This window comes from Amphiura filiformis, chromosome 6 (assembly GCF_039555335.1).
Source record: "Amphiura filiformis chromosome 6, Afil_fr2py, whole genome shotgun sequence".
Lineage (NCBI taxonomy): Eukaryota > Metazoa > Echinodermata > Ophiuroidea > Amphilepidida > Amphiuridae > Amphiura > Amphiura filiformis.
The window spans coordinates 55,073,952-55,096,073 of record NC_092633.1 but is presented as its reverse complement, the minus strand read 5'-3'; the positions used below and the strand labels follow the sequence as shown (position 1 = coordinate 55,096,073).

General features: G+C 35.3%; 1 protein-coding gene across 3 annotated transcripts in view; it reads right to left on the bottom strand.

Moving 5' to 3' along the window:
* Positions 1-22,122, bottom strand: part of LOC140155642 (basic helix-loop-helix ARNT-like protein 1) — a 63,584-nt gene that overhangs the window by 20,586 nt on the left and 20,876 nt on the right. For 2 of the 3 annotated variants that reach the window (XM_072178559.1, XM_072178558.1), the window contains exons 4-8: positions 17,091-17,156; positions 15,693-15,865; positions 12,602-12,681; positions 2,995-3,087; positions 2,379-2,496 (exon numbers count right to left, since the gene is read on the bottom strand). In XM_072178559.1, the coding sequence (XP_072034660.1) occupies positions 2,379-2,496; positions 2,995-3,087; positions 12,602-12,681; positions 15,693-15,865; positions 17,091-17,156 (530 nt within the window). The remainder of the gene's footprint in view (positions 1-2,378; positions 2,497-2,994; positions 3,088-12,601; positions 12,682-15,692; positions 15,866-17,090; positions 17,157-22,122) is intronic. The other variant, XM_072178560.1, reaches the window with a different exon arrangement.

Sequence of the window (22,122 nt, the reverse complement as noted above, 5' to 3'; positions counted from 1 at the left end):
TTACACTTTTCGTTCTCAAAAGACATTGTTGATACATAAATATTACTTAAAATACATTTTTTTATGTTCTTCTGTAGTTTTATGGGTAAAAATTGTTGCGTTTTCTTTTGAACCAATGTTGAATCTGAACTTTGGTAGTATTAACGCTTCGTGTCACCAAAGTTCACGAAGGACGAGGCTTGTGGCACGGTTTCGCTGGTTTCAAAATCGGGTACCGTTACAGCGTAATAAAAATACATCGGGTATCAATATGGCAGCCACCATGGATTGCAAACTGACGGCTAATCGTCGTAAGGAATTAAGAATTTCTCCTTTAATCTGACTTTTATTATTGCCTGTTAGAATTAAAGCCTTAAAGGAAATCTGTACCATAAACTAATCAATGGCTAATATAGTTATATACCCCTAAATTAAACATACCAGACGGTCTATATGAATTTGAATATTCCTAACAAAGAAAAAAGCACTTTTAATCCTTCGTTTCTGCGATTCATGGAAGCCGCCATGATAGCTGCTTGAGAATCCTTTCTGCCACAAGCGGTAGTGTAACCTTTCACACAGACCCTCGGCTACCTTCGGCGAGCGTGTGTTGCTGTGTGGCATTTGCAACCCCACAGTGAATTTTGGTTTTTAGTGCTGTTTTTACACTTTTCGTTCTCAAAAGACATTGTTGATACATAAATATTACTTAAAATACATTTTTTTATGTTCTTCTGTAGTTTTATGGGTAAAAATTGTTGCGTTTTCTTTTGAACCAATGTTGAATCTGAACTTTGGTAGTATTCGCTTCGTGTCACCAAAGTTCACGAAGGACGAGGCTTGTGGCACGGATTTCGCTGGTTTCAAAATCGGGTACCGTTACAGCGTAATAAAAATACATCGGGTATCAATATGGCAGCCACCATGGATTGCAAACTGACGGCTAATCGTCGTAAGGAATTAAGAATTTCTCCTTTATTTGGACGTATATAAGCTTGGGACTTTTACTGTTTGTCGTTTTTATTATTGCTGCAACTATATAGCCATTGATTAGTTTATGGTACAGATTTCCTTTAATGTACTATTTCTGTCAAATTTTAATTTTGTTTTTCTTTATTCAAAATGTTAAAATAATATTAGTAATAACTGCCAGGAAGGGTTGCTATCCATTTTAAGCTGATATAACAAGGTAAAGTGAAAGAAACCCCACTGGTTATTTTGGCCATTTAACATGCAGTTGTATGGGAGGACATATTGTCATAATTTTTAAATTATGACTTTATGTCGAACTTTGCTCTGTTGACCTACAAAAACAACAAATTTGGCTGAGTCCATTTAGGTGCAAGTAGGGACATACGTAAATATTACAAATATGCAAAAAATCAGGTTTGAAAAAAATTAACCAATTTCATATTATAAGATCGTACATTATGGCTTAAGGATCCGATTTAGCTTTGTTTCATTTGGCAAAACATCATGTTTTTATAATTCAAAAAAAATTAGTTCTGTGTGTTTATGGAATAGGAAGTATTCAGCCTCTGATGGTGATGACTAGCCATTTGCCTCTCTATCAGGTGTGACTTGTATAATGCAGGCATATACATTTGCAAGTCTAGGCAGTTATCATACACTGTGTGCTTTGAATTATGAGTCAATAGGAATCATAATTTATGAGTAAGTCAAATTTGGTTATCCATGTAGTTTTAATCATAGCAAGGTTCTGTTTTTGTGTGTTGTCCAAGTTGACCGTAGGTATTATCATATTAAAATATCAGCAAATCACTTTCTTGATAGAATCACTGAATGCAGACAAGTCCTATGCAAATTCCATAAATGTCATAGACTTGAAAAATTGATTTGGCATTCTTAATTTATTTATTCTTTTTTATCCTTCTTAGATAACATTTGTATTGATTCTTTAAAGATTTAATAGATCATCATGAAAATACTACTTAACAGTATTCTTATCGGCAGGAATAAATCAAATTAATTTACATTATAGGAGTTATCCAACTCCTAATTGAATAAGACACATTTAGTGGAGGGTGGTTTTATTGATTGTATACAATGTAATTCAAGCATTAGAATCAGTATTTGTCAAAATTTTTATATAGCCTATACATCGTCATGAAAATACTACTTGACAGTATTCATATTGGCAGGAACAAATTGAATTAATTCATATTATAAGAGTTATCTAATCTAACTCCTAATTGAATTAGTAGAAAATTGACACATTTAGTGGAGGTGAGCTTATTGATTGCTAAAGAGATTGGACAAAATCAAGGCAATATCACCTCAGCATTCATCGAGTTCTTTCATTTTTCTCTCAACAAGTAATGCAGTTTTTAACCTTCTAACAACTCTATACTACATCCATCCATCTAACTATAACTTACTTTTTGCATCTATCAATCTTTCCCGTGGAGCTAGATTTGAAGATGACAGTTGCTCTTTGACTTTAGCGACATCTTTGGGATGCAAGACGTCAAATAGACTCTGACCTATAAGATGTTCCTGTAGATGACAAATCACATGTTGACAAACATTAACATTTATGAGAATATTGAGAAACATCGCTGAAAAAATGGGAGTAACATCAGTACGTTTTTCTTCTGGAATTACATTACTCATAAGTAGGGGTGTGTGATTGCATTTGATAAAAAATAGATCATCTAGGTGAATGGTTGGACAAATGCATAACCCTGAAATATTTGTTTATTTTAACAAATTTGTGAAGTTATGCTGACTGTTACTTCATCTAATCTGCATATTTGCATAATTAGCATTAGCTAATTATTGCAAATATAAATATGCAAATTAGAGGGCAGGTAGCCAGTATAATACATTAGAACACATTTGGCAAATTTTGCATTTATACATGATTCTGAGTGAAATATTGGCAAAAAGTATTCATAACTTTTCCAGACATTTAGATGTCATTAACTACATTGATAAAAGTATATTGATATGTGGATATGGCAAACATGTGGACAATGGCATTATGCAACTTACCCTAGAAACATTGAGTATATTTATGACTGGTTCAGATACATAAAGTAGTTTCCCTCTGTCACAGCTTACTACAAATAGAAACCCATCCGCTGCCTGAAAGATCAATAATACTGATTGCAGTGAGAAACTTAAGCAATATTGCGACATTCCATACAAAAAAGATTAGTATATCTTAACCAAAATATGTTAGTTTTCATTCTCAAAAATGTTCTTTTTTAACAAATGAGGCAAAGCAAAGAAAATCTAGAAAATGCTGTACCATATATATCAGCTTACAACAATATACTGATGTAAATTAAGATAATATGATCATGTATTAAATGTTTGTGGCAGAATGTTGGTTTTTTGCATTTTTGTAATTTTTCAGAAGCATTTTTGTGTTTTAATTTTTTCACTTACTTTTTGCAAATTGTATTGTTTGTGAAGATTTGCAAAATAGCTTAAAATGTGCGCATATACCTATACTTTCATAATCCATGATTTTTTAAAAAGATATACAGGACCATGGAGCTATTAAAGATGGAGAAGCAATAGATTATGTAACGCATTGTTCGCTTGTGCCGATTTGAAATCTGACAAGCTATTCATCGAAAGGTAACTTTTGTTTGGGACAAAGGGCTTCCGCCATTAAATCGGTAAGCTGACCCGACAGTGTATTAACGCTTTACCTTGCAGGCTACTGTCAATAAGTGGTCAAACGAAAGTTGTGTGAAAGCGACTATTGGAACGAAAAGTACCTTTTGTTACCATAACACACAAGGGTGTGATTGAGTAGCCGTAAGCACAAAAGGCACACATTAGCCACTGATGTACAGTTTGTGATCACCCCACTGACTTTCGGGTGCTTCATTTAAATAAATTGAATGCGCTTGCTGAATGATTACACATCAAGGCTGCCATGTCTGCATGTCTATAGACTGTATAATGTTAATAGCTACGTATACAATACTATACATGTAACAAATAATAAGTATACCTGTATAGGCCTATATAAAAGTTGTTTCACAACTTGACATTTTATTTTATTTTAAGCAGGAGAATGTCATAAACAGTGGCGTGCTGAAGGGGGCAGCTCTTCTGTGAGAGGTCTTGGGAGGGGATGAGGGAGGAAGAGGTGAAAGGGGGGATATGAAGAATGAGAGGGGGACTGGAGGAAGAGAGGAAGAGGAAGAAATGAAGAGAAATAAATAAATAGAAGTAAATAAATAGAAAGGTAAGGAAAATGATAGGAATGAGAGGGGACAAAAAGTAAGAGGGGATGGAGAAGGGAAGGGAGATAAGAAGAGGGAGTGATACTTTAGCAAGGAAAGAATAAGTACAGAGAAAAGAAAAGAAAGGAATGACAAAATGTAGGCCTTATAATAATTATTATAGAAACTGAACACAGGCCCCCCCCCCCCACCTAGGCCTAACACTAACAGCACTATAGGCAGCCATTCGATGATGTCAATGCCTTTATGGGTTACATATTTAAAACGCCCAGTCAGATGTATTTTACACCTGCCAAGCACAAGTCACCCAATTTCGAAAATTAGACGTTGAATGTACACTCTCATGAATATTGATTGGCAACATTTTCCAATATGTCAGCGCTCAAATCGGACACAATAGAACAATAGACCATTCAGTGCGTTGTACAGGACCATATTATCCATACCATACCACACAAATCATTAATCTTAACCCTTTAATTCAACCCAACTGGGAATGAAAACCTAATTTTCCTTGTTTGGAAAATGGGAACAAAATACTATTTTTCTGACAATAAACATTTCAAAGACTTGGCACACGTCTTAAGGGGTGGGGTATGAACGTTTGGACAGTATTTATTGTGGGACATTAGAGCACATCAGACATATCGCATTGCATTCTGAATACAAGGAATGTCCTTCTGATATCAAATAATTTTGATTTTTTTTAAAATTTGCAATGTAATACACATTTTATGGCAAATCATTAAAAATTTATATTTTTGATATTTAACAGTACTCGAAGTAAACTTTATCAATCTGATGATTTATACTTAAAGTGTATGTAGGTGGGATGATCAATTTAAAATTTTAACATTTCATATTGAAGATATGGATTTTTTTTCCCCAAAACACTAAAAAAATTAGGTCTTTTTGGGAAAAAAATCCATATCTTCAATATGAAAGGTCAAAATTTTCAATTGATCGTCGGCTTTTCCTCCCAGCTACTTACACTTTAAGAATATATCATTAGATTTATAAAATTTACTTCGAGGACTGTTATATATCAAAAATGTGAAAAATATCCAATTTTAATAATTTGTCATAAAATTTGTATTATATCGTGAATTTCAAAAAAAGAAAATTATTTAATATCAGAAAGACATTCTTCGTATTCAGAATGCAATTCGATATGTCTGATGTGCTCTCATGTCCCACAAAAATACTGTCGAAACGCTCAAAACGCTCATTCCAGATCCCTTAAGCTTTCAAAATCTTGAGTATAGGTACTATAATGCTCAATTTTCTCTCCCATCTGTAAAATAAATGCTTGCGACAGAAGTCAGAATACAAATTATGGAATACAGGCTTGTAGAAATCTTTGAGCTTATTCCTAGACATGAAAAGAAAGAATTTTGGCCCTTTTCCCTAAAATTTGATTGAATGTGAGACGTCAACTTTTATTCTCAATTAAATAAAACTACAGGGTTAAGATTCAGCTATGTTTCATCTTGCAAAATAGCATACTGCATAATCATGTGCATATAATTGACCTACACAGAGACCAGCTGATGCTACATTGATGGTTATTTCATGTGAAAAACTGATAACAAGGTTAATTAATTGTATCAAAATGATATGAGTATCCTTGGAATATACAAATAGAATATTGCTAATAGGATCTACAAACCACCAATTAATGTGTTGCTTATTAATGATGACCCATTCATCAGAATTGTGTATAAGTTGCATAAAAGTGAAGGATAGGTCATTAAAATCGTCAATACATGTAGGTATTTCTGAAGTGAACAATTTGGGTAAATAAATGAGGAAAACAGTAGTATTGACAAAGATAAACCCCCATTCAAATATATATACTAAGAACGGCCAACTTTTGACATGCACATCATACTGTAATGCGCTATACTCCACTGTAATGCTCTATTTTTCACTTAGGGATTCAATCATGTTTCATAATTGAATCCCATTCAACAACGAAAAGAAGCTAAAAATCGTAAATTCACATGATTATTTATATTGCAGCCTTGCAAAGATGTCGATGATTTCTCTGTTGATATCCGCAATAAAACCACAGAATAAAACTGCAATGTTTAGCCGCTACCTGAAAAATGAATGAATTCAACTTGTAAAGCTTATGCGTCGCACACAGGTTCCAGGCATGACGCATTTTACGCGCTCTCGCGTACCGCGTCGTCTCGCTCGCGTTCGCGTATACGCTACTGTAAAAGTGTGGGTTCATCACGGATTAACAACGGTTGACTCCTGTACAAAGGTATAGGAGGAGTTGTTGAATATTGTGGCGTTGTAAAAGCAAACTGAGGAGTGAGGTAATTGTTTGTTTTAAGTAACCAATATTATATTAAAACCAATTTCGTGCATGTATTATGAAAGTCTATTTTTTTTCAAACACTTTTTTGCTAATTTCTCTACTTAAGTAGAGATATTACAGCTTCATGTAAAATGTCTCACAGCTTGCGGCTTAACCACTAGCAGACCATGTCAGCACATCTTCATGAAAGCTACTAACAATGGTGAAAAACAGAGTTATGATTATTTTCTGAGCAACTTGCTAAATAGGCCTTTCATGTGTATCATAATGGAATGTTCATTAAGACAAGTGATTAGATATTGAATACGATGCAAATGAAAATCAATATATGATTCCATCCCATGAACAAGCAACCACTTAACCAATTGAAAATGGCCGCAGATGAAGATCATTGACAAATAATTCTAATGATTCAATTTCATTGATCCATCAAACGATCAAACAACCACTTAACTGGAAATGGACACAGATGCAAATCATTGGCAAATAATTTTAAAAATTTCATTTCAGTGATCCATCAAAAGATCAATCAACCACTATTCCTCTTTGCACGGATCCACCATCTTGCTACCAAAACGAGGTTCTCCCTGTCCAGGCATGCGCAAAAAGTGCATTCTTATTTCTTGCTTTTCTTGCAACGTGCCAGAAGGCTTTTGCAAATCGTACACTATAATTAAAGCACTTGTTTGACAGGCGTACACACACCCCCACCCCCACACACCCACCCCCAACACACCCCTTGCAGGTAGAACCTTGCTTTGAGATGACCAGGCAAACGGTCAATAGGCAATAGATCCAAACTAGATTGATCTTTTGACCAACCATCGATGCTTGGTCAATCCTTATTATTACATTAATTAATTTTTTTAACTTCTTTGCTTGTATTTAAATTTGTGGTTTTGAAGGACCTATGCATAAAGTAAACATTTTCGCACATTTTTATTTCATGATAGCCGAGTTGAGCATGAAAATTAATATTCCGTGAAAATTTCCCCGTTTACAGTTAGCATATTGACAGGCATATTGACTTACCATCAAAGCAGATTGAGATCCCTGATCAAACCAAGCTAATAATGCTATTAAAATTTGTAGTATGGTGGATGCACTTTCTTTAGAGTGGATAATTTGCTGGTTTAATTACCAAGGGATTCCAATTCCCAAAATTAAATGGACACTTAAGGGCTGGGGTATGAGCGTTTGGACAGTATTTATTTTGGGACATTAGAGCACAGACATATCGAATTGCATTCTGAATACGAAGAATGTCATTCTGATATCAAATAATTTTGATTTTTGAAATTAGCAATTTAATACACATTTTATGGCAAATCATTAAAATTGATATTTTTGATATTTAACAGTACTTGAAGTAAACTTTATAAATCTGATGATTTATACTTAAAGTGTATGTAGGTGGGATGAAAAGCCGACGATCAATTGAAAATTTTGACCTTTCAGATTGAAGATATGGATTTTTTTTCCAAAACACCAACAAAAATTAGGTCTTTTTTTTTAAAAAATCCATATCTTCAATATGAAAGGTCAAAATTTTCAATTGACCATCAGCTTTTCCTCCCTGCTACATACACTTTAAGAATATATTATAGATTTATATAATTTACTTCGAGGACTGTTATATATCAAAAATTTGATAAATATCAAATTTTTATAATTTGTCATAAAATTTGTATTATATTGTGATTTTCAAAAATGAAAATTATTTGATATCAGAAAGACATGCTTCAGTATTCAGAATGCAATTCGATAGGTCTGAGGTGCTCTAATGTCCCACAAAAAATACTGTCGAAACGCAATAAACGCTCATTTTAGATCCCTTAAGGGTCACCAACTTGGATGTTACGTAGTTTGTGTGATAATTTTGTGTCTATTTTATTTCATTTGAAAACATGTTTGTTTAAAAGATAAGACGACATCAACATGATTCTAAAATTAAATGCATAATAACAAAAATGTCAAAAAACATATCAAATGTTGGTCAATGTAAGTTGCAGCATGATAGGCACCACTTGTTTGGTTTAGTTTTATTATTATAAAGTTAAATAGAAATGACATGTTGAAATTTACACAAATTTAGTGCTTTTATGTCAATAAAAATGAAGCATATGGGAGATGCAAAATGGAATCAATAAAACTACTTTTCACTGAAAAAAAATTGTGGTTCTCGGCATCAATTTCTCCAGCCATTGTCTACATCTATCAAATGAAATGATTTACCATTTTTTCTGGCAGAGTGATATGTTTTCTTGGTATCCTCTTTTATTTGTAGTATTTCATTGTACAGCCTTGTACAGCCTTGTCCCCCCTGCTTTGATGATATATCAATACTCCCTATTCCAGAAAAATATAGCATTAATTTTTAGGACTTAGAAAACCATTATCTTGTTTTGCCAAATGAAACATACCTATATCCTTATCCTTTAGTTAGTTCTGACTGGCAATACAAGTCAATTTTGCAATTTGAGGGAAAATAGCCCCAAAACATGCAATTTTGCATGTTTTCCTACAATTGTAGTCACAAAATTCGAAGACTTGGTCCAACTCTAAGCATTCAAAATATTGAGTCTAGGCCAAGAGTTAGCTTATAATTTCAATATTTTGTGTTATTTTTGATAATTAGATATGAAAAAGATAATAAAATGTTAGAGTGTACAAGTCTTTTGGCTTGATTGTCACAGAATACGAAAAATACCCTAAAATGCATATTTTTGGCCCTAATTTCCCAAAATTGACCAAATGTTAAAATTTGACTTTCATTGCCAGTAAGAACTAACTAAAGGATTAGGATTTAGCTGTTTCATTTGGCAAAACAGGATAATATTCTTTTAATCAAAAAAAAATAGGTAACTATCCCTATTTGCTTCATCAATGCCTAGTGCTTTATTGTATAACCTCTCTAACTTCTTTCTCAAGAATAGGTAGTGAGTTTGTTAGACTTGTGCTTGCCTTGTGGTTCACATCTTCATCTGTTTCCTTGTTGTGCTATACAGATCTTGGTAAAAAGTTGTACATATTCTAAGTACATTATGTATCTCTAATCAGGACCCTGACAGCAAATTCAGAAGTATGTTACTGCTTGGAAGCAGCCATTGACCATGTCATCACGTATCAGGAACTACCGGTCGCGTACGGCCCACTTGAATGCGCCCTATACGTGTTATTGATCGCATAGGACGCTTGTGCTGGTGACGCCTTCGTTTGCACCCGGCGACGTACCGCGTTGCCGTTAGCAACCCATGGCAGCTCCCATACATGTGTTAATTTATGATTCGTGGGATCTTATTTTTCAGGCTCTGTAGCGTGCAAATTTGGCTGGTCCGATTTTTACAGTCGGGGACCTGCTCTAATCGGCATGATGTCCCAGTTCCATTGCTTTACTTTTTCCTGTTCAGTTTCATGATGATATTTCAACTTTTTCCACTTTATTAACCCCAATTCCCCCTTCCTTCATGTGGAATGCATGGTCTTGCAGTCGCTTTGTGCTGCATGGTTTTGTTATTGTCTAGTACTAGTAGCGTTAGAGTTTTAAATTAAAGTGGTTAATTTTATTGTTTGTTGGATTTTTTTTCATTAATTAATTGCTTCTTTACATTATTCAGATGAAACTTAACATGCTGCTTATAACAATCACGTAAAATTTGTTGATTTTGCCCCCCTGAAATTCACTTTGACCCCCGAAAAAAAATTCCTGGCGCCACCACAGCCCCACTCAGCCAACCCCCACCTGTAAATATCACCCAATAAACTACCCTTGATAAATGCAGCTATATGTAATATTCTGTACTATACAGCCTGTAAGTAATTGACACACCTTTTCTATTCAGACATTCAATTCCCCAGTTTTAAGCATCTCCTTTGCATACAATTAGCATTGCATATCACTTATCACTATGTGCACCACTTTCCAGTGACCTGTGTTGAAGAAGACATATATAATATACCAAAATAAGCCATGTCTGACGACTGACGTAAATGCAAAATCAGAGTAATAATGTGCATCATATATAGGATGATCAATACAGGAGTGTGATCTGTGTCATGCATTAACATATCAAAGCTATAAACCTTTTCAAATCAATTCATTTGCTTCTCAAGAGCAGAGTAGGTAGTTAGCCACCTGTCTATCCCAAAGTCAAAGTGATATTGATTGTCATTTTGTCAGCAAAATAATCTTGAACCAAACCTGAGAATTAGTGCCTTTCACACCACACATTCCACAATTCAAGGAAAAAGGTGAACTATATCCAAAAATAATTACCTAAATAAATTGCATTATATGCCCTTTATTTGATTGCGCTCCATTTTACTTCAAGAATATATGAAGAAATCAGTTTCGAGTTATATTCAGCAGCAGGCGAGGATTAATCACCACTTACGTATTCTTTAAAATATTGATGTTTGCCTTGTTATTGGTTTAAATTAAATGACTGTATATTAAAGGGAATTTGTAAATACCTGGCTTATAAAATATATATCTAAGTGTGTAGATTATTAACATAAGATACATAAAAAATTTCCATACAGATGTAGTATTATTGACTAAAGGAAAGAAATGGGGACTTGAATTGCACGTATAGAAGTCTTGAGAGATTACTATATATAACTATGACGCTGAAGGTGATTGTATTGTGCTAAATATACTGACGCTTTTAAGGTTATGCTAAGAACCCGGGGCTAAGAAACAAGTTCATGAATATTCATGAAGAATATTCATAGGAGAATTTTATGTATTAATTGTACCTATGTTCCTCAATTTCATGCTGACACAAAATAAATTGCATTAAAATTTAAATATTACTTCAGAGTAGCTTTGAAAATATCAACTCAAAATTCAACCATGAGAAATTTTCTACTAAACTGGCCTCAAAAAGAAACTTATAATTTTTCACAAGGTCCTATCTTAAAATAAAATGAACAAAAATTGCACACAGGATTACTTCAATACTCTACTCTAAACACATATCAGTAACCAAGCAGTTGTCCAACTGACACAACAGCAAAATGCACTGACATGGAACACCTTCCAGGACCAAAATTCACAGCCAATTATTTGCCTGTACATGAACAAAAATTACACACAGGATAACTTCAATACTCTACTCTAAACACATGTCAGTAACCAAGCAGTTGTCCACCTGACACAACAATAAAATGCACTGACACAGAACAGCTTCCGGGACCACATTCACAGGCGAATAATTGGAACCCAACAAAAGAAATCTGTTCATATCAGTCCATTTCAGGTAAGAAACATTTGAACTCAAATATAAATTATTCATAATATTTTGTGGGTGAAATTGGAGATATAGTGATACATATAAATATACAGTAAGTGATGTAAGATCAGATAACTTGAGTTTGACAAACCCGGATATCAGCCTGAATTGTATCACATATAAGTGCGTACGTAGAGTGCTATAATTATAGCACACTACGTATGCATTTAGAAATGGTGTCAGTTATTCTTTCTTTATTCAGGTTAACAATCAGCACGTGCTTTCCCAGCAGGCTCTCAGTCAATATACAACAGAATATTCAAAGAAAAATACAATATAATAGTACACAAAAATGATGGTGGAGAGCTTTCCCACAATGAAAAAGATACAACTGGAAGTAGACAAAGTGGGTTAGACCAATTCTAAATGCTTCCAATCCAGTGGTGTAAGCAAAGGGACAGGGGAGAACCCCCCTGTGCACCCCCAGGACCAGTCATGCAGTGCTACAGAAAAAACTTGATAAGATACTGATCTAATGGGCATTTTGACATACATTTTAACTTTAGGGTTTACTCCCAAGGGGGAGCCCCCTGTGGGCACCATCCCTGCACCTGAACGGTCTTCAGCGCTACAGAAAAAACTTTATCAAGAATTTGTGGTGATAGGGACTCTGGATCCATCACTGACAATGACATTCATTTGACCCCTAGATGACCTGTATCCACTCATCTGACATCCCCCTACCCAAAGATTATTATCACCAGGTTTGGTTGGCAGAAAAGCACTTTTTAGGGCTACACCACCACCCCTACCCCCCCCAACTATACACTTACCGCCATAATAAGATTTCTTAATTCATGATCTGGAAGAAATGATGGCTTGTAATTGGCTTCTTTACAAGAACTAGTTGCACCTGCAATTTGAAAAGAAAATCTTGTGGTTGGTTAATGATGAAATATGATCAATTTTTTAAACATTTCAATGTGTAATGTGTCACAATGGGGATATTTAAAAAAAATCATTATTGCTATACATTAATTGGTTCGCCACGTAGGTGCTTATTTTTCGAATTGTGTGCGTAAGTTTAATTGGGAAGTACCGTCTGGTGGTGCTGCAGTACTCCACAAACAATAAGGAATTTTTACAAATACTGTAAACATGGTCGATAACAATGGATGCATACATGGATAATGTGACATCAGTGCCTGCATTTTCAAAATACAGGTATTTTCACCATTAATGGAATAGTGGTAAGGTCATTTATTAGAGGGGGCCTTTAATAGGAGACAATACTGTAGATCTAAATAATCTCACATGGATTTTAATTTTAATCCAGGGATTTGTCAGAGATTTGTGACTAAATACTAATAATTTTCCAAGAAATGACAAGTATGGTTTATACCCATTATTAGTCACATTCACACACAGTGCTTTTTGCTTAAGCAACCCAGTTCACAACAAACACATGGGGAAATCTGCTGTGTGAACTGTCTTGAGGATTACAATCCCAAAATTTGTTCCCAAGAAATTTAGGGATTTTGTGATTTCCCAGATTGTTCCTCATGGTCCTCCAATGCTACAGTGTATTAACGAGCCATTTTGAGATTCTTGAGTGCTGAGCTTAACTTATGACCTTGGTTTAATTATAAGTAAGATTCCAGTTATAATTCCAAAGCTAATATCTTCTGGTATCACAAAACTCAAGGATTCCAGGCAGGCCTCGAAATAGGAAGAAAAATCCCAGGGTTCTCCAGACCCATGCCTTTGAAATTTCAAGGGTCCTCACCAATTTTCAAGCGTCCAATCCCGGACCCTTGCCTTTGAAATTTCAAGAGAGAGAGAATTAGCTACGGCGATCACGGTATGTAGATTGTAGCACAGGAAATTGAAAATCCGGATTGAAAACTTGATGGCAAACTAAAATGAAAGTGTACTTCTAAGGGGGCTGGATATATTATGTGAACCAGATTTACCAGTGAAGCAACATAACTAGGATTTTGTGCTCTTTGCTTGGTTCAATTTTTACGGGTCACACGGACCCATACCGTAGGACATTTGTGGGTCCGCGCCTACTTTCACAGGTATTTGACGCAAGGATGCGCCTTATTTCGAACGCTGATTCCAGGCTTCAATGGAGTTGTGTGGACACAACATGGGAATCACAATTCTCAGTAGTTCAAGTAGTTCCTGATACGTGATGACAGGGTCAATGGACGCTTCCAAGCAGTAACATACTTCTAAGTACACTGATCCTTGAGAACTCTATGACTATCTGAACATGCCTAAATAGTATTGTGGATCAAATGACCGAATGAATAACATCTAACTCACAGTTGTTAGCATAAAATATTATTTGAAAACTCTAAACTAAACAGTCATGTAAAACAGGGTATTTGCTTTAAATTTAAGTATATAGTGAGAGTCAGTGCCAGAAATAGAAGAAATACAGAAATCCTCTACTGCATTCATCATCCCATCTTAAATACAGAAATCCTCTACTGCATTCATCATCCCATCTTAAATACAGAAATCCTCTACTGCATTCATCATCCCATCTTAAATACAGAAATCCTCTACTGCATTCATCATCCCATCTTAAATACAGAAATCCTCTACTGCATTCATCATCCCATCTTAAATACAGAAATCCTCTACTGCATTCATCATCCCATCTTAAATACAGAAATCCTCTACTGCATTCATCATCCCATCTTAAATACAGAAATCCTCTACTGCATTCATCATCCCATCTTAAATACAGAAATCCTCTACTGCATTCATCATCCCATCTTAGGCCATGATCAAAAGGAAATTTTTGAATTTCCTTGGACAAATGAAAACAGATTTGCCTACACTTGCGCAGCAGTATATGACCAGGTGTAGAGACCTTTTGAACACACATAAGGTTAATGAATGTACCATGCATGCACAGTGATGTTCCAAGTGCATTACCTTGCTCCAGGACCTTGCTTAGGCTTGAAGTCATGAAAATTACTAATGAGCTTTACACAAACAATGAGCTTTGCCCTGAGACTAACTGTAGATTCCATTTATAACTCACTTTGAGGACCTGTATTAGGCAAGTAATCCCCTACAGAGATTATATCTACAGGGATATCTTGCCATTTACCTGTTCAGATTACCTGTTCTTGTGCATGCATTTGAGTATGATTTGAGCTCATGTAACTCATAGACCATTTGTGTGTTTTAAATGGTCTATGTGTAACTTGAGTAACTCCCTGAGATGCATCCGCATTCAATTATATACACAACTTTTTAAAAACCAAACACATTAAATTAAAAAAAAAACTAGAATTATGCGGTTCTTGGGTTGGCGGTTCTCAACACAAAGCATTGGCTGCAATGCCTCCACCTTGACATGCATCATTTTAACCAGGGCAATTTCAATTGGAGCTGAGGGCAAAAAAAAGTTAATAAAAACAAATTCCAATTAAAAAAACTTGAACAAAAATTATTTATGCAAATAATTATATGCAAATGAGCTACCAAATAAGAATATTTTGCTACGAAAACCTAGTGGAAGATTGCAAATTGCCACCCCATCACCTCATTACTTCTGAGAAATTGGACAAAATGAAATTTATGCCAATGAGCTACCAAATTAGCATATTCTGTGTCAAAAACGAACTGGAATTTGAAGACCGCTATCCCATCACTATACGCCTTGCCAGTTCCGAGAAATTGCACTCGCAACTTCGGATGGACAGACGGATGGACGGTCAACCATGGAATCTGGAAAAAATTGGAAATCTGGAAAACTTACATCCATGCCGCTTTACAAAATAAACACATACAAACAAATCCCCAAAACATGTAAACACCTATAACTAAATTCTGAAAACACCAACTTGTATCAGTTTTTGCCTCTCTGCAGCAATTTTCAGAACACTTGCCACTAATTACCTCTTAACGTTTTCATGTGTTGCACAGCCATACGTAATATAGTAAGTTTATCTAGTTTGGCTTTCATGGCGCTACACGTTGGTACCATTGCCGACAATTCCTGGATATATGTGTTCATCTTTTCCCTCCTCCTCTTCTCTATGACGCTATGGTTCATCCTGTGGGAATTAGAACTGGTGGTAGTGGGATTACAGCAATTAGTAATAGGAGGTGAAATGGAATGAAGGTTTTGGTATACATGGTCAAATATAATGTTGTTGTGATATCTGTTTGGATTAATACCAAATAATTAACCTTGTTTAGTGAATCTAATGATCTTCAATGTTAGAACAAACACAAACTATTTGGTTTTTATTCATGAACCCTCTACATGTTGCATGTGTAGCACATATACGCTAATGTGTGGTAGATGGTAGGTCTGAACCTTATAACATATAAGTTCTCAATAAATCCGACCCACAACTGCATTTCAAATGGCCTGCAAATAAATTCAGAAAAAATAGAAATAACAATGAAATACCGCTTGAAATATTGGGCCAAATTGACCAAAATTATGATAATCGTGGGTTTCTTGTCTGTTTTAAGTAAAATTAACACCAATCTGGCCCATTTTAGCATTAAAATTGCAAACTAATAAGCCATAAGAAATGAGATAAACTGAAAGAAAACATGTTGCTACTTTGCTTAATTATGGAGCTTACAAATGTACAAATATGCCCCAAAAAAAATCAGGTTTTAACAAAATTAACCAAATACACTTCAAAAGATCAAACATTATAGAGCACCAGAGCAACTGTCCGACACAGAAACATGTGATTTTTGTGATGTTTTCATTTTAATAAGCCAAATCGGCATTAATGATATTTGAACTATAATCTAGTCAACTGGACTTACTATTTTTTGAGTGGGACATTTTCACGTCCAAATAGTAAGTCCAGTTGACTAGATTATAGTTCAAATATCATTATTGTTTACTACATGGATGAATGATAATCTTCACAAACGTACAAATCTGCATTGGAAGTTTGCAATGCATTGTGGGACAGTTTTTGCAGTTTTGGGACACTTTGCCCTCTGACCTATTGGGAAAATTCAGAAAAATTGGTCTTTGTGCGTACAAAATATAACTAAAATGTTTAACAAGAATGAAAACAAACCCAAAAAACATTATTATTGAATAAATAAAATATTTATGTATATTTAATGATATTCATTATGACAATAATAAATAAATTAATAATAATTATTGCAATTTCCACGATATGTCAGAGGTCAAAGTGTCCCAAAACTGCTCTCATAAACCGGAAGTTTCAATGGCCAATAATTGGGCTTATTAACTTTTGGCATCACGCCAGTTGCTGGAGGGTGTTGGTTAGGTCAAACAACATTTTTTCCTACCTTTTGCTGTCTTCCTCTGATGTATATCTGTCATTACTACTGACATCCTCATCATCACTATCATTTCTAACAGATAAACACACAAAGGAAAAAGACACAAATCACAGTTTATTCATTCACAATAGGGCCATTTCACAGGTTTGAGACAAACGCAGTGGCATCAGCAGGTTTTTAACAGGAGGCACAGGACTCAATTCCCCCAACTGCTCAAAAATTGTCACAAAAGGTAAACCCTGAATTTCTCCCCGAATAGGTGCATTCTCCCCGCCGACTTACCAGCAAAAGTAGAAAGCACAGCCCCAGCCCCCCATTTTTGCAGGCCACTGGACAAAGGTAGGTAACAACATGAGTAACCAAGACTGTGACAGTCATAAATAATCATTCCAAACCGGAAAGAATACAATTGATCTCTTTGTTTGCCACTTTTAGACTAATTACTTACAATTCTGAATATAGACTGTTTTACATAGAAGCCTGTGGGAAAAGGCATGGACGAGCCTGTAAACATGCTCGTTAATAAATTAATGAGATGAAATTACAGGAAGTACAGAATTATTTAGTTGCTCCAATTACTGACATTTTTTTTATGTCGAGCATATCTAGCAGGGGTGTGAGTGACCTCTATTGAAAAAAGAGGAACTTTGTTCAAAAAAGAGGAAAAACACTGAAATATGCTCAAAATGGGCTGAAAATGAAAGAAAAAGCTAAAATTTTGCCTCAAAGAAATTTCCAAAAAAGAGGAATTCAGCTTAAAAGAGGAGATTTCACACCCCTGATCTAGGCATTAACAGCTGAAATCTAGGAGATAACGCTGACGAAACTTCGGCAAGGGACAAGTGACCTGGTGAACGAAGGAGGTCGCCGTAGATATCTGGTCGGGGAATTTTTGCAGGACATTCAAGTGTAGCCAACAATCGGGCTTGTTACCCTGATCATAAAATCAATTAGTATCAGTAGAAAGTCCTGGTTTTGGTGTCAAATTAAAAAGAAATCTTTAAAACAAGACCAATATGAAAATATCATTATTATTTAATTTTTTTCAAATGTCATGCCACCACCCTTTTAGACGCCAATATAAAGACACAAGGCATTACAGAAATTTGACATTTATTGATCATTTAATGCCAGCAGGTATTGTTTTTTGATATTTTGTTTTGTTTTGATTCATTTGTATACATTTTGCATTGGAGGATATTGAAACCTCTTATCTCATCTTTTATTTGCTCTGCATTACTGTTCTGCCTCACACTGTAATCAAATACATCAACACTCGTATCACATAACATTGCATAACATAGTAAAAACCAGCACAGTCTGCATGGAGCTATCATACATGCAGCTTTATCTGTATAACATTTTATCACATACAATTTCCCAATATTTAACTGGGATATATACCGTGACATTTAAACGAATCCCTGTACAATTTAATATTTTCCAATTTTTAAGTCAATTTTTGATTAGCATTGACAACATGACCCTGGCAACATCATACGTATTGCGCATATTTTATACATGTAAGCATATATTATTGCTAAAAATTGAAAATTTACCATGTGACAAGATCTAGGCCGGGGATCTAGGCCAAATGAGGCATTTTTGAAAGTTGAGTTACTGTAATCATTACCAATACAAACATTCAGCTATCAATCATTTATCTTACTATAAATAGGGGAATGTTGTATGTATCTATCTATGTATCTATCTATCTATCTATCTATCTATGTATGCTATAAAGGCTCCGTCAGTTTCGATCCAAATGTCGCCAAATTCATACGGAGATCGATGAATATACGGAACGTGTTTAAACTTTATTTGGTTGAAAACGGTCAAGAATTGGCCTCAAAATCAGTGAAAATGTGGTCCGTTGCTATCCAAGGTAAACAAAAAAAGCAGTCAGTTACTAAGCTAGGCCTGCGCGTCTCACGGGCGTATCTAATGTCAAGCACCACGTGGCCTCAAGCGACACCAGCTGCGTAACGCAGCACTACGCCATGGCACGCGTAAACGACGCAGAGTCACGTAATGAATGATATTACGGGTGAACGACCGTAGCGTAATAAATACGGGAAACAGATGTGTGTTAAAAAGTACAAACAACATGAAGAGGTAGGCCTACTATAAATAAAAAAGAAAACAAAATGAGGACAAACAGGCTGTACGAGTATGTGGGTTATACTTAGTCACAAAATGAAACCGGGAATAAAATAGGCTAAAGAAGGAAAGAAAGAAACTCTTCAGGAAATGTAAGGGGAAAAAAGCTATTGTGATGTGCCCTGAGTAATTTAATTTGATGATTTATCTTTGTTTACAAAGTTACATGAGTGATGACATTTTGGGGAATTCCCCTCTCAAATTGAGCAAAACAAGCTGAATCATATCTAATCTATATAAATAAAAGGAAGGTTGCCCATCTTGTGCGCGAGTGTTCTCCGAATTGCCTAGACTTTCGGCTTTGATTTAGTGGTATATTGATCGGGTACATATTGCCATTTTTCCATCGGACATTTGTTTTTGCAAAAATTGATGGTAACTAAGAGAATAACATAAAAAACTGCTGTGTTGCTATGCAAAATCGCATGCAGTGGCATTCTGGGTAATAAGGACAGTGTGAATTGCGTAGTATAAATATTTACATTTAAAAACCATACGCAGAGCAAGATACATTGCCCCGTTTTCTGCCAACTGCGAGGTGGCCAAGAAAAGATTCAGGCTATTTAGATGCGCAACAACACATAATTTATTAATGATCTTACGAGCTTTTCGCCCCTACGCAGAGCTACGCGCCCCATTTTCCGCCACTGCATCGAGGTTGGCAGCCAAGAGATTAAGGCTACGACGCGTGAATCAGGAGACCCGAGGTGGAGGCAGTCAGTGTACAATTTCATTCTAGGCCTATGAAACGTCGTTTAGTTTTACAGCCAAATTCATACGGGATATTTAGGAATATATACTGGAAATGCATTTGGTTGAAAACGGTCAAGAAATATGGTTAAAACCGGTGTTTTTTTCCGGCTTTTTATTGTCGAAACTCAGTGGTAGCGCGTACCGTAACTAACTGGCAGTTTGCGTACAAAGGGATGTGGCGCGCGCACGGGCGCATATGCATAGGCCAACTTTCCGTGCCAGAGAAAAATAATTCATGAAAAAAGGAAGCTAAAATAATGAGAACATAATTAGGCCTAAATGCAAATGGGAAATCACACGCTAAGCAGGAAATATGAAAACTGGGAACAAAATATGTAGAAAAAGCCAAAGCTAAAAGGACAAACGTAAGAAAGGGTAGATTTATAAAATAATAATAAATGATAATAAATAACATCAATAAATAAATAACATGGAAACGGAAAATAACAGCATATATTTATTGGAACAAAATACAGAAAATAGATCTATGTAGAAGAAACTGAAAAGGTTACAGTAACTAAATGAAACGGGAGCAAAATAAAGAAGGAAAGAAAGAAACTAATCAGCTAACGTAAGAAAAAAAAGCTAAAAATATATTAAAGTTAATCAGGAAATATAAGAAAAACTAGACTAAGCTGTGGTCTAACCCACGAACACAGCCGTGTTGTTACCCCTAATGACCTTTGACCCCAAAATATATGAAAACGGCCATAGACATTGGCTAATGTCAATGCATGGGTGCATGTGGCACCACTTTGCTATGTTACTTGTGACAGAAGGGGCATTTTGAAGGTTTTTCGTCTCAGACCGGAAGTGACCCCTTAATGACATTTGACCCCAAATAAAAAAATACCACATATACACAGGGTAATTACAATTTATGTGTGAACATACCGTTACTGTCCTATGTTTTTCTTAGCAAATAAAAAATTTTGAAGGTTTTTCGTTTTATACGAAGTGACCCCTTAATGACCTTTGACCCCAAATCTGTGAGGACCCCATAGACACTGGGTAATAGTAATGCATGTGTGCAAGTGGGTTCACCGTCATACGTAATCTGTAGGAGAAGAAGCATTTTTAGTTGAAATCACGTTTTGACCCCTATGACCCCAGCGTGACCTTTGACCCCACGAGTTTCATGTGACATGTAGGGGCATGGTCAATGATGATTGTGACCAAGTTAGGTCCAAATCGGTGTAAGCATGTGAGTGCTAGAGCAAATGTAGTGGTCGGCAGAAAGAACCTGTAAGAAAAAAGACACAGCCGTGACTAAACGTCACGGCTGTGTAAAGAAGCTAAAATAATGAGAACAGAATTAAATAAATAACATGGAAACGGGAAATCACAAGCTAAGCAGCATAACAAAGAAGCTAAAAGGGAAACGTAAGAAAGGACAGATTTGGAACATAATGGGAATGCGGTTAGGCCTAAATAAATAAATAACATGGAAACGGAAAATCACAAACTAAATAGCAATTTTTTGAATGGGAACAAACTAGGCCCATGTTAGAAGAAACTGAAAAGAAAGAAAGAAGCTAAATGGAACTGCCAGAAGGGACAGGTTTAGAAAAATAAAATTTACTTTTTCAATGATTCTACTTTTCAGTAATTCCTCCTGTTTTAGTGATCGCTCCCATTTACTCATCTAGCGGGGACCCGCGCGAAGCGCGGGTATCCCGCTAGTATACTGTAAACACCAAATGTCTAGCATACTTGGTTCTAAAATTATGAAATTTTGTGAAGTCTATTTTCTTATGTATTTTATTGTTTTTTACTTCATATTTTTGCCTTTATCTCAATACAATTTCAAATTTCCTACCTTTGGCCTCCATGGAGTAGATATTTTTTAATGATAATTAATTGCAGTAACCATAAAAACATTGCTGATACTTTCTGACAAGACTCTTCTTTCTGACAGTGCTGAGGTGTTCCACAAACAAGGAATTTCTTAAACACTATCAATAACAATGGCCGCACACATGGATATTGTGAAATCAGCGATCCTATGTTTGAAAATATGGGTGTACTATATGTATTTTGACAGTTTGGTTGAAAAACAAATGGTGGGGACTGGGGACATTTATATACAGGAGCTTACAGGGGGAATTTAAAATACAGGTGGAAT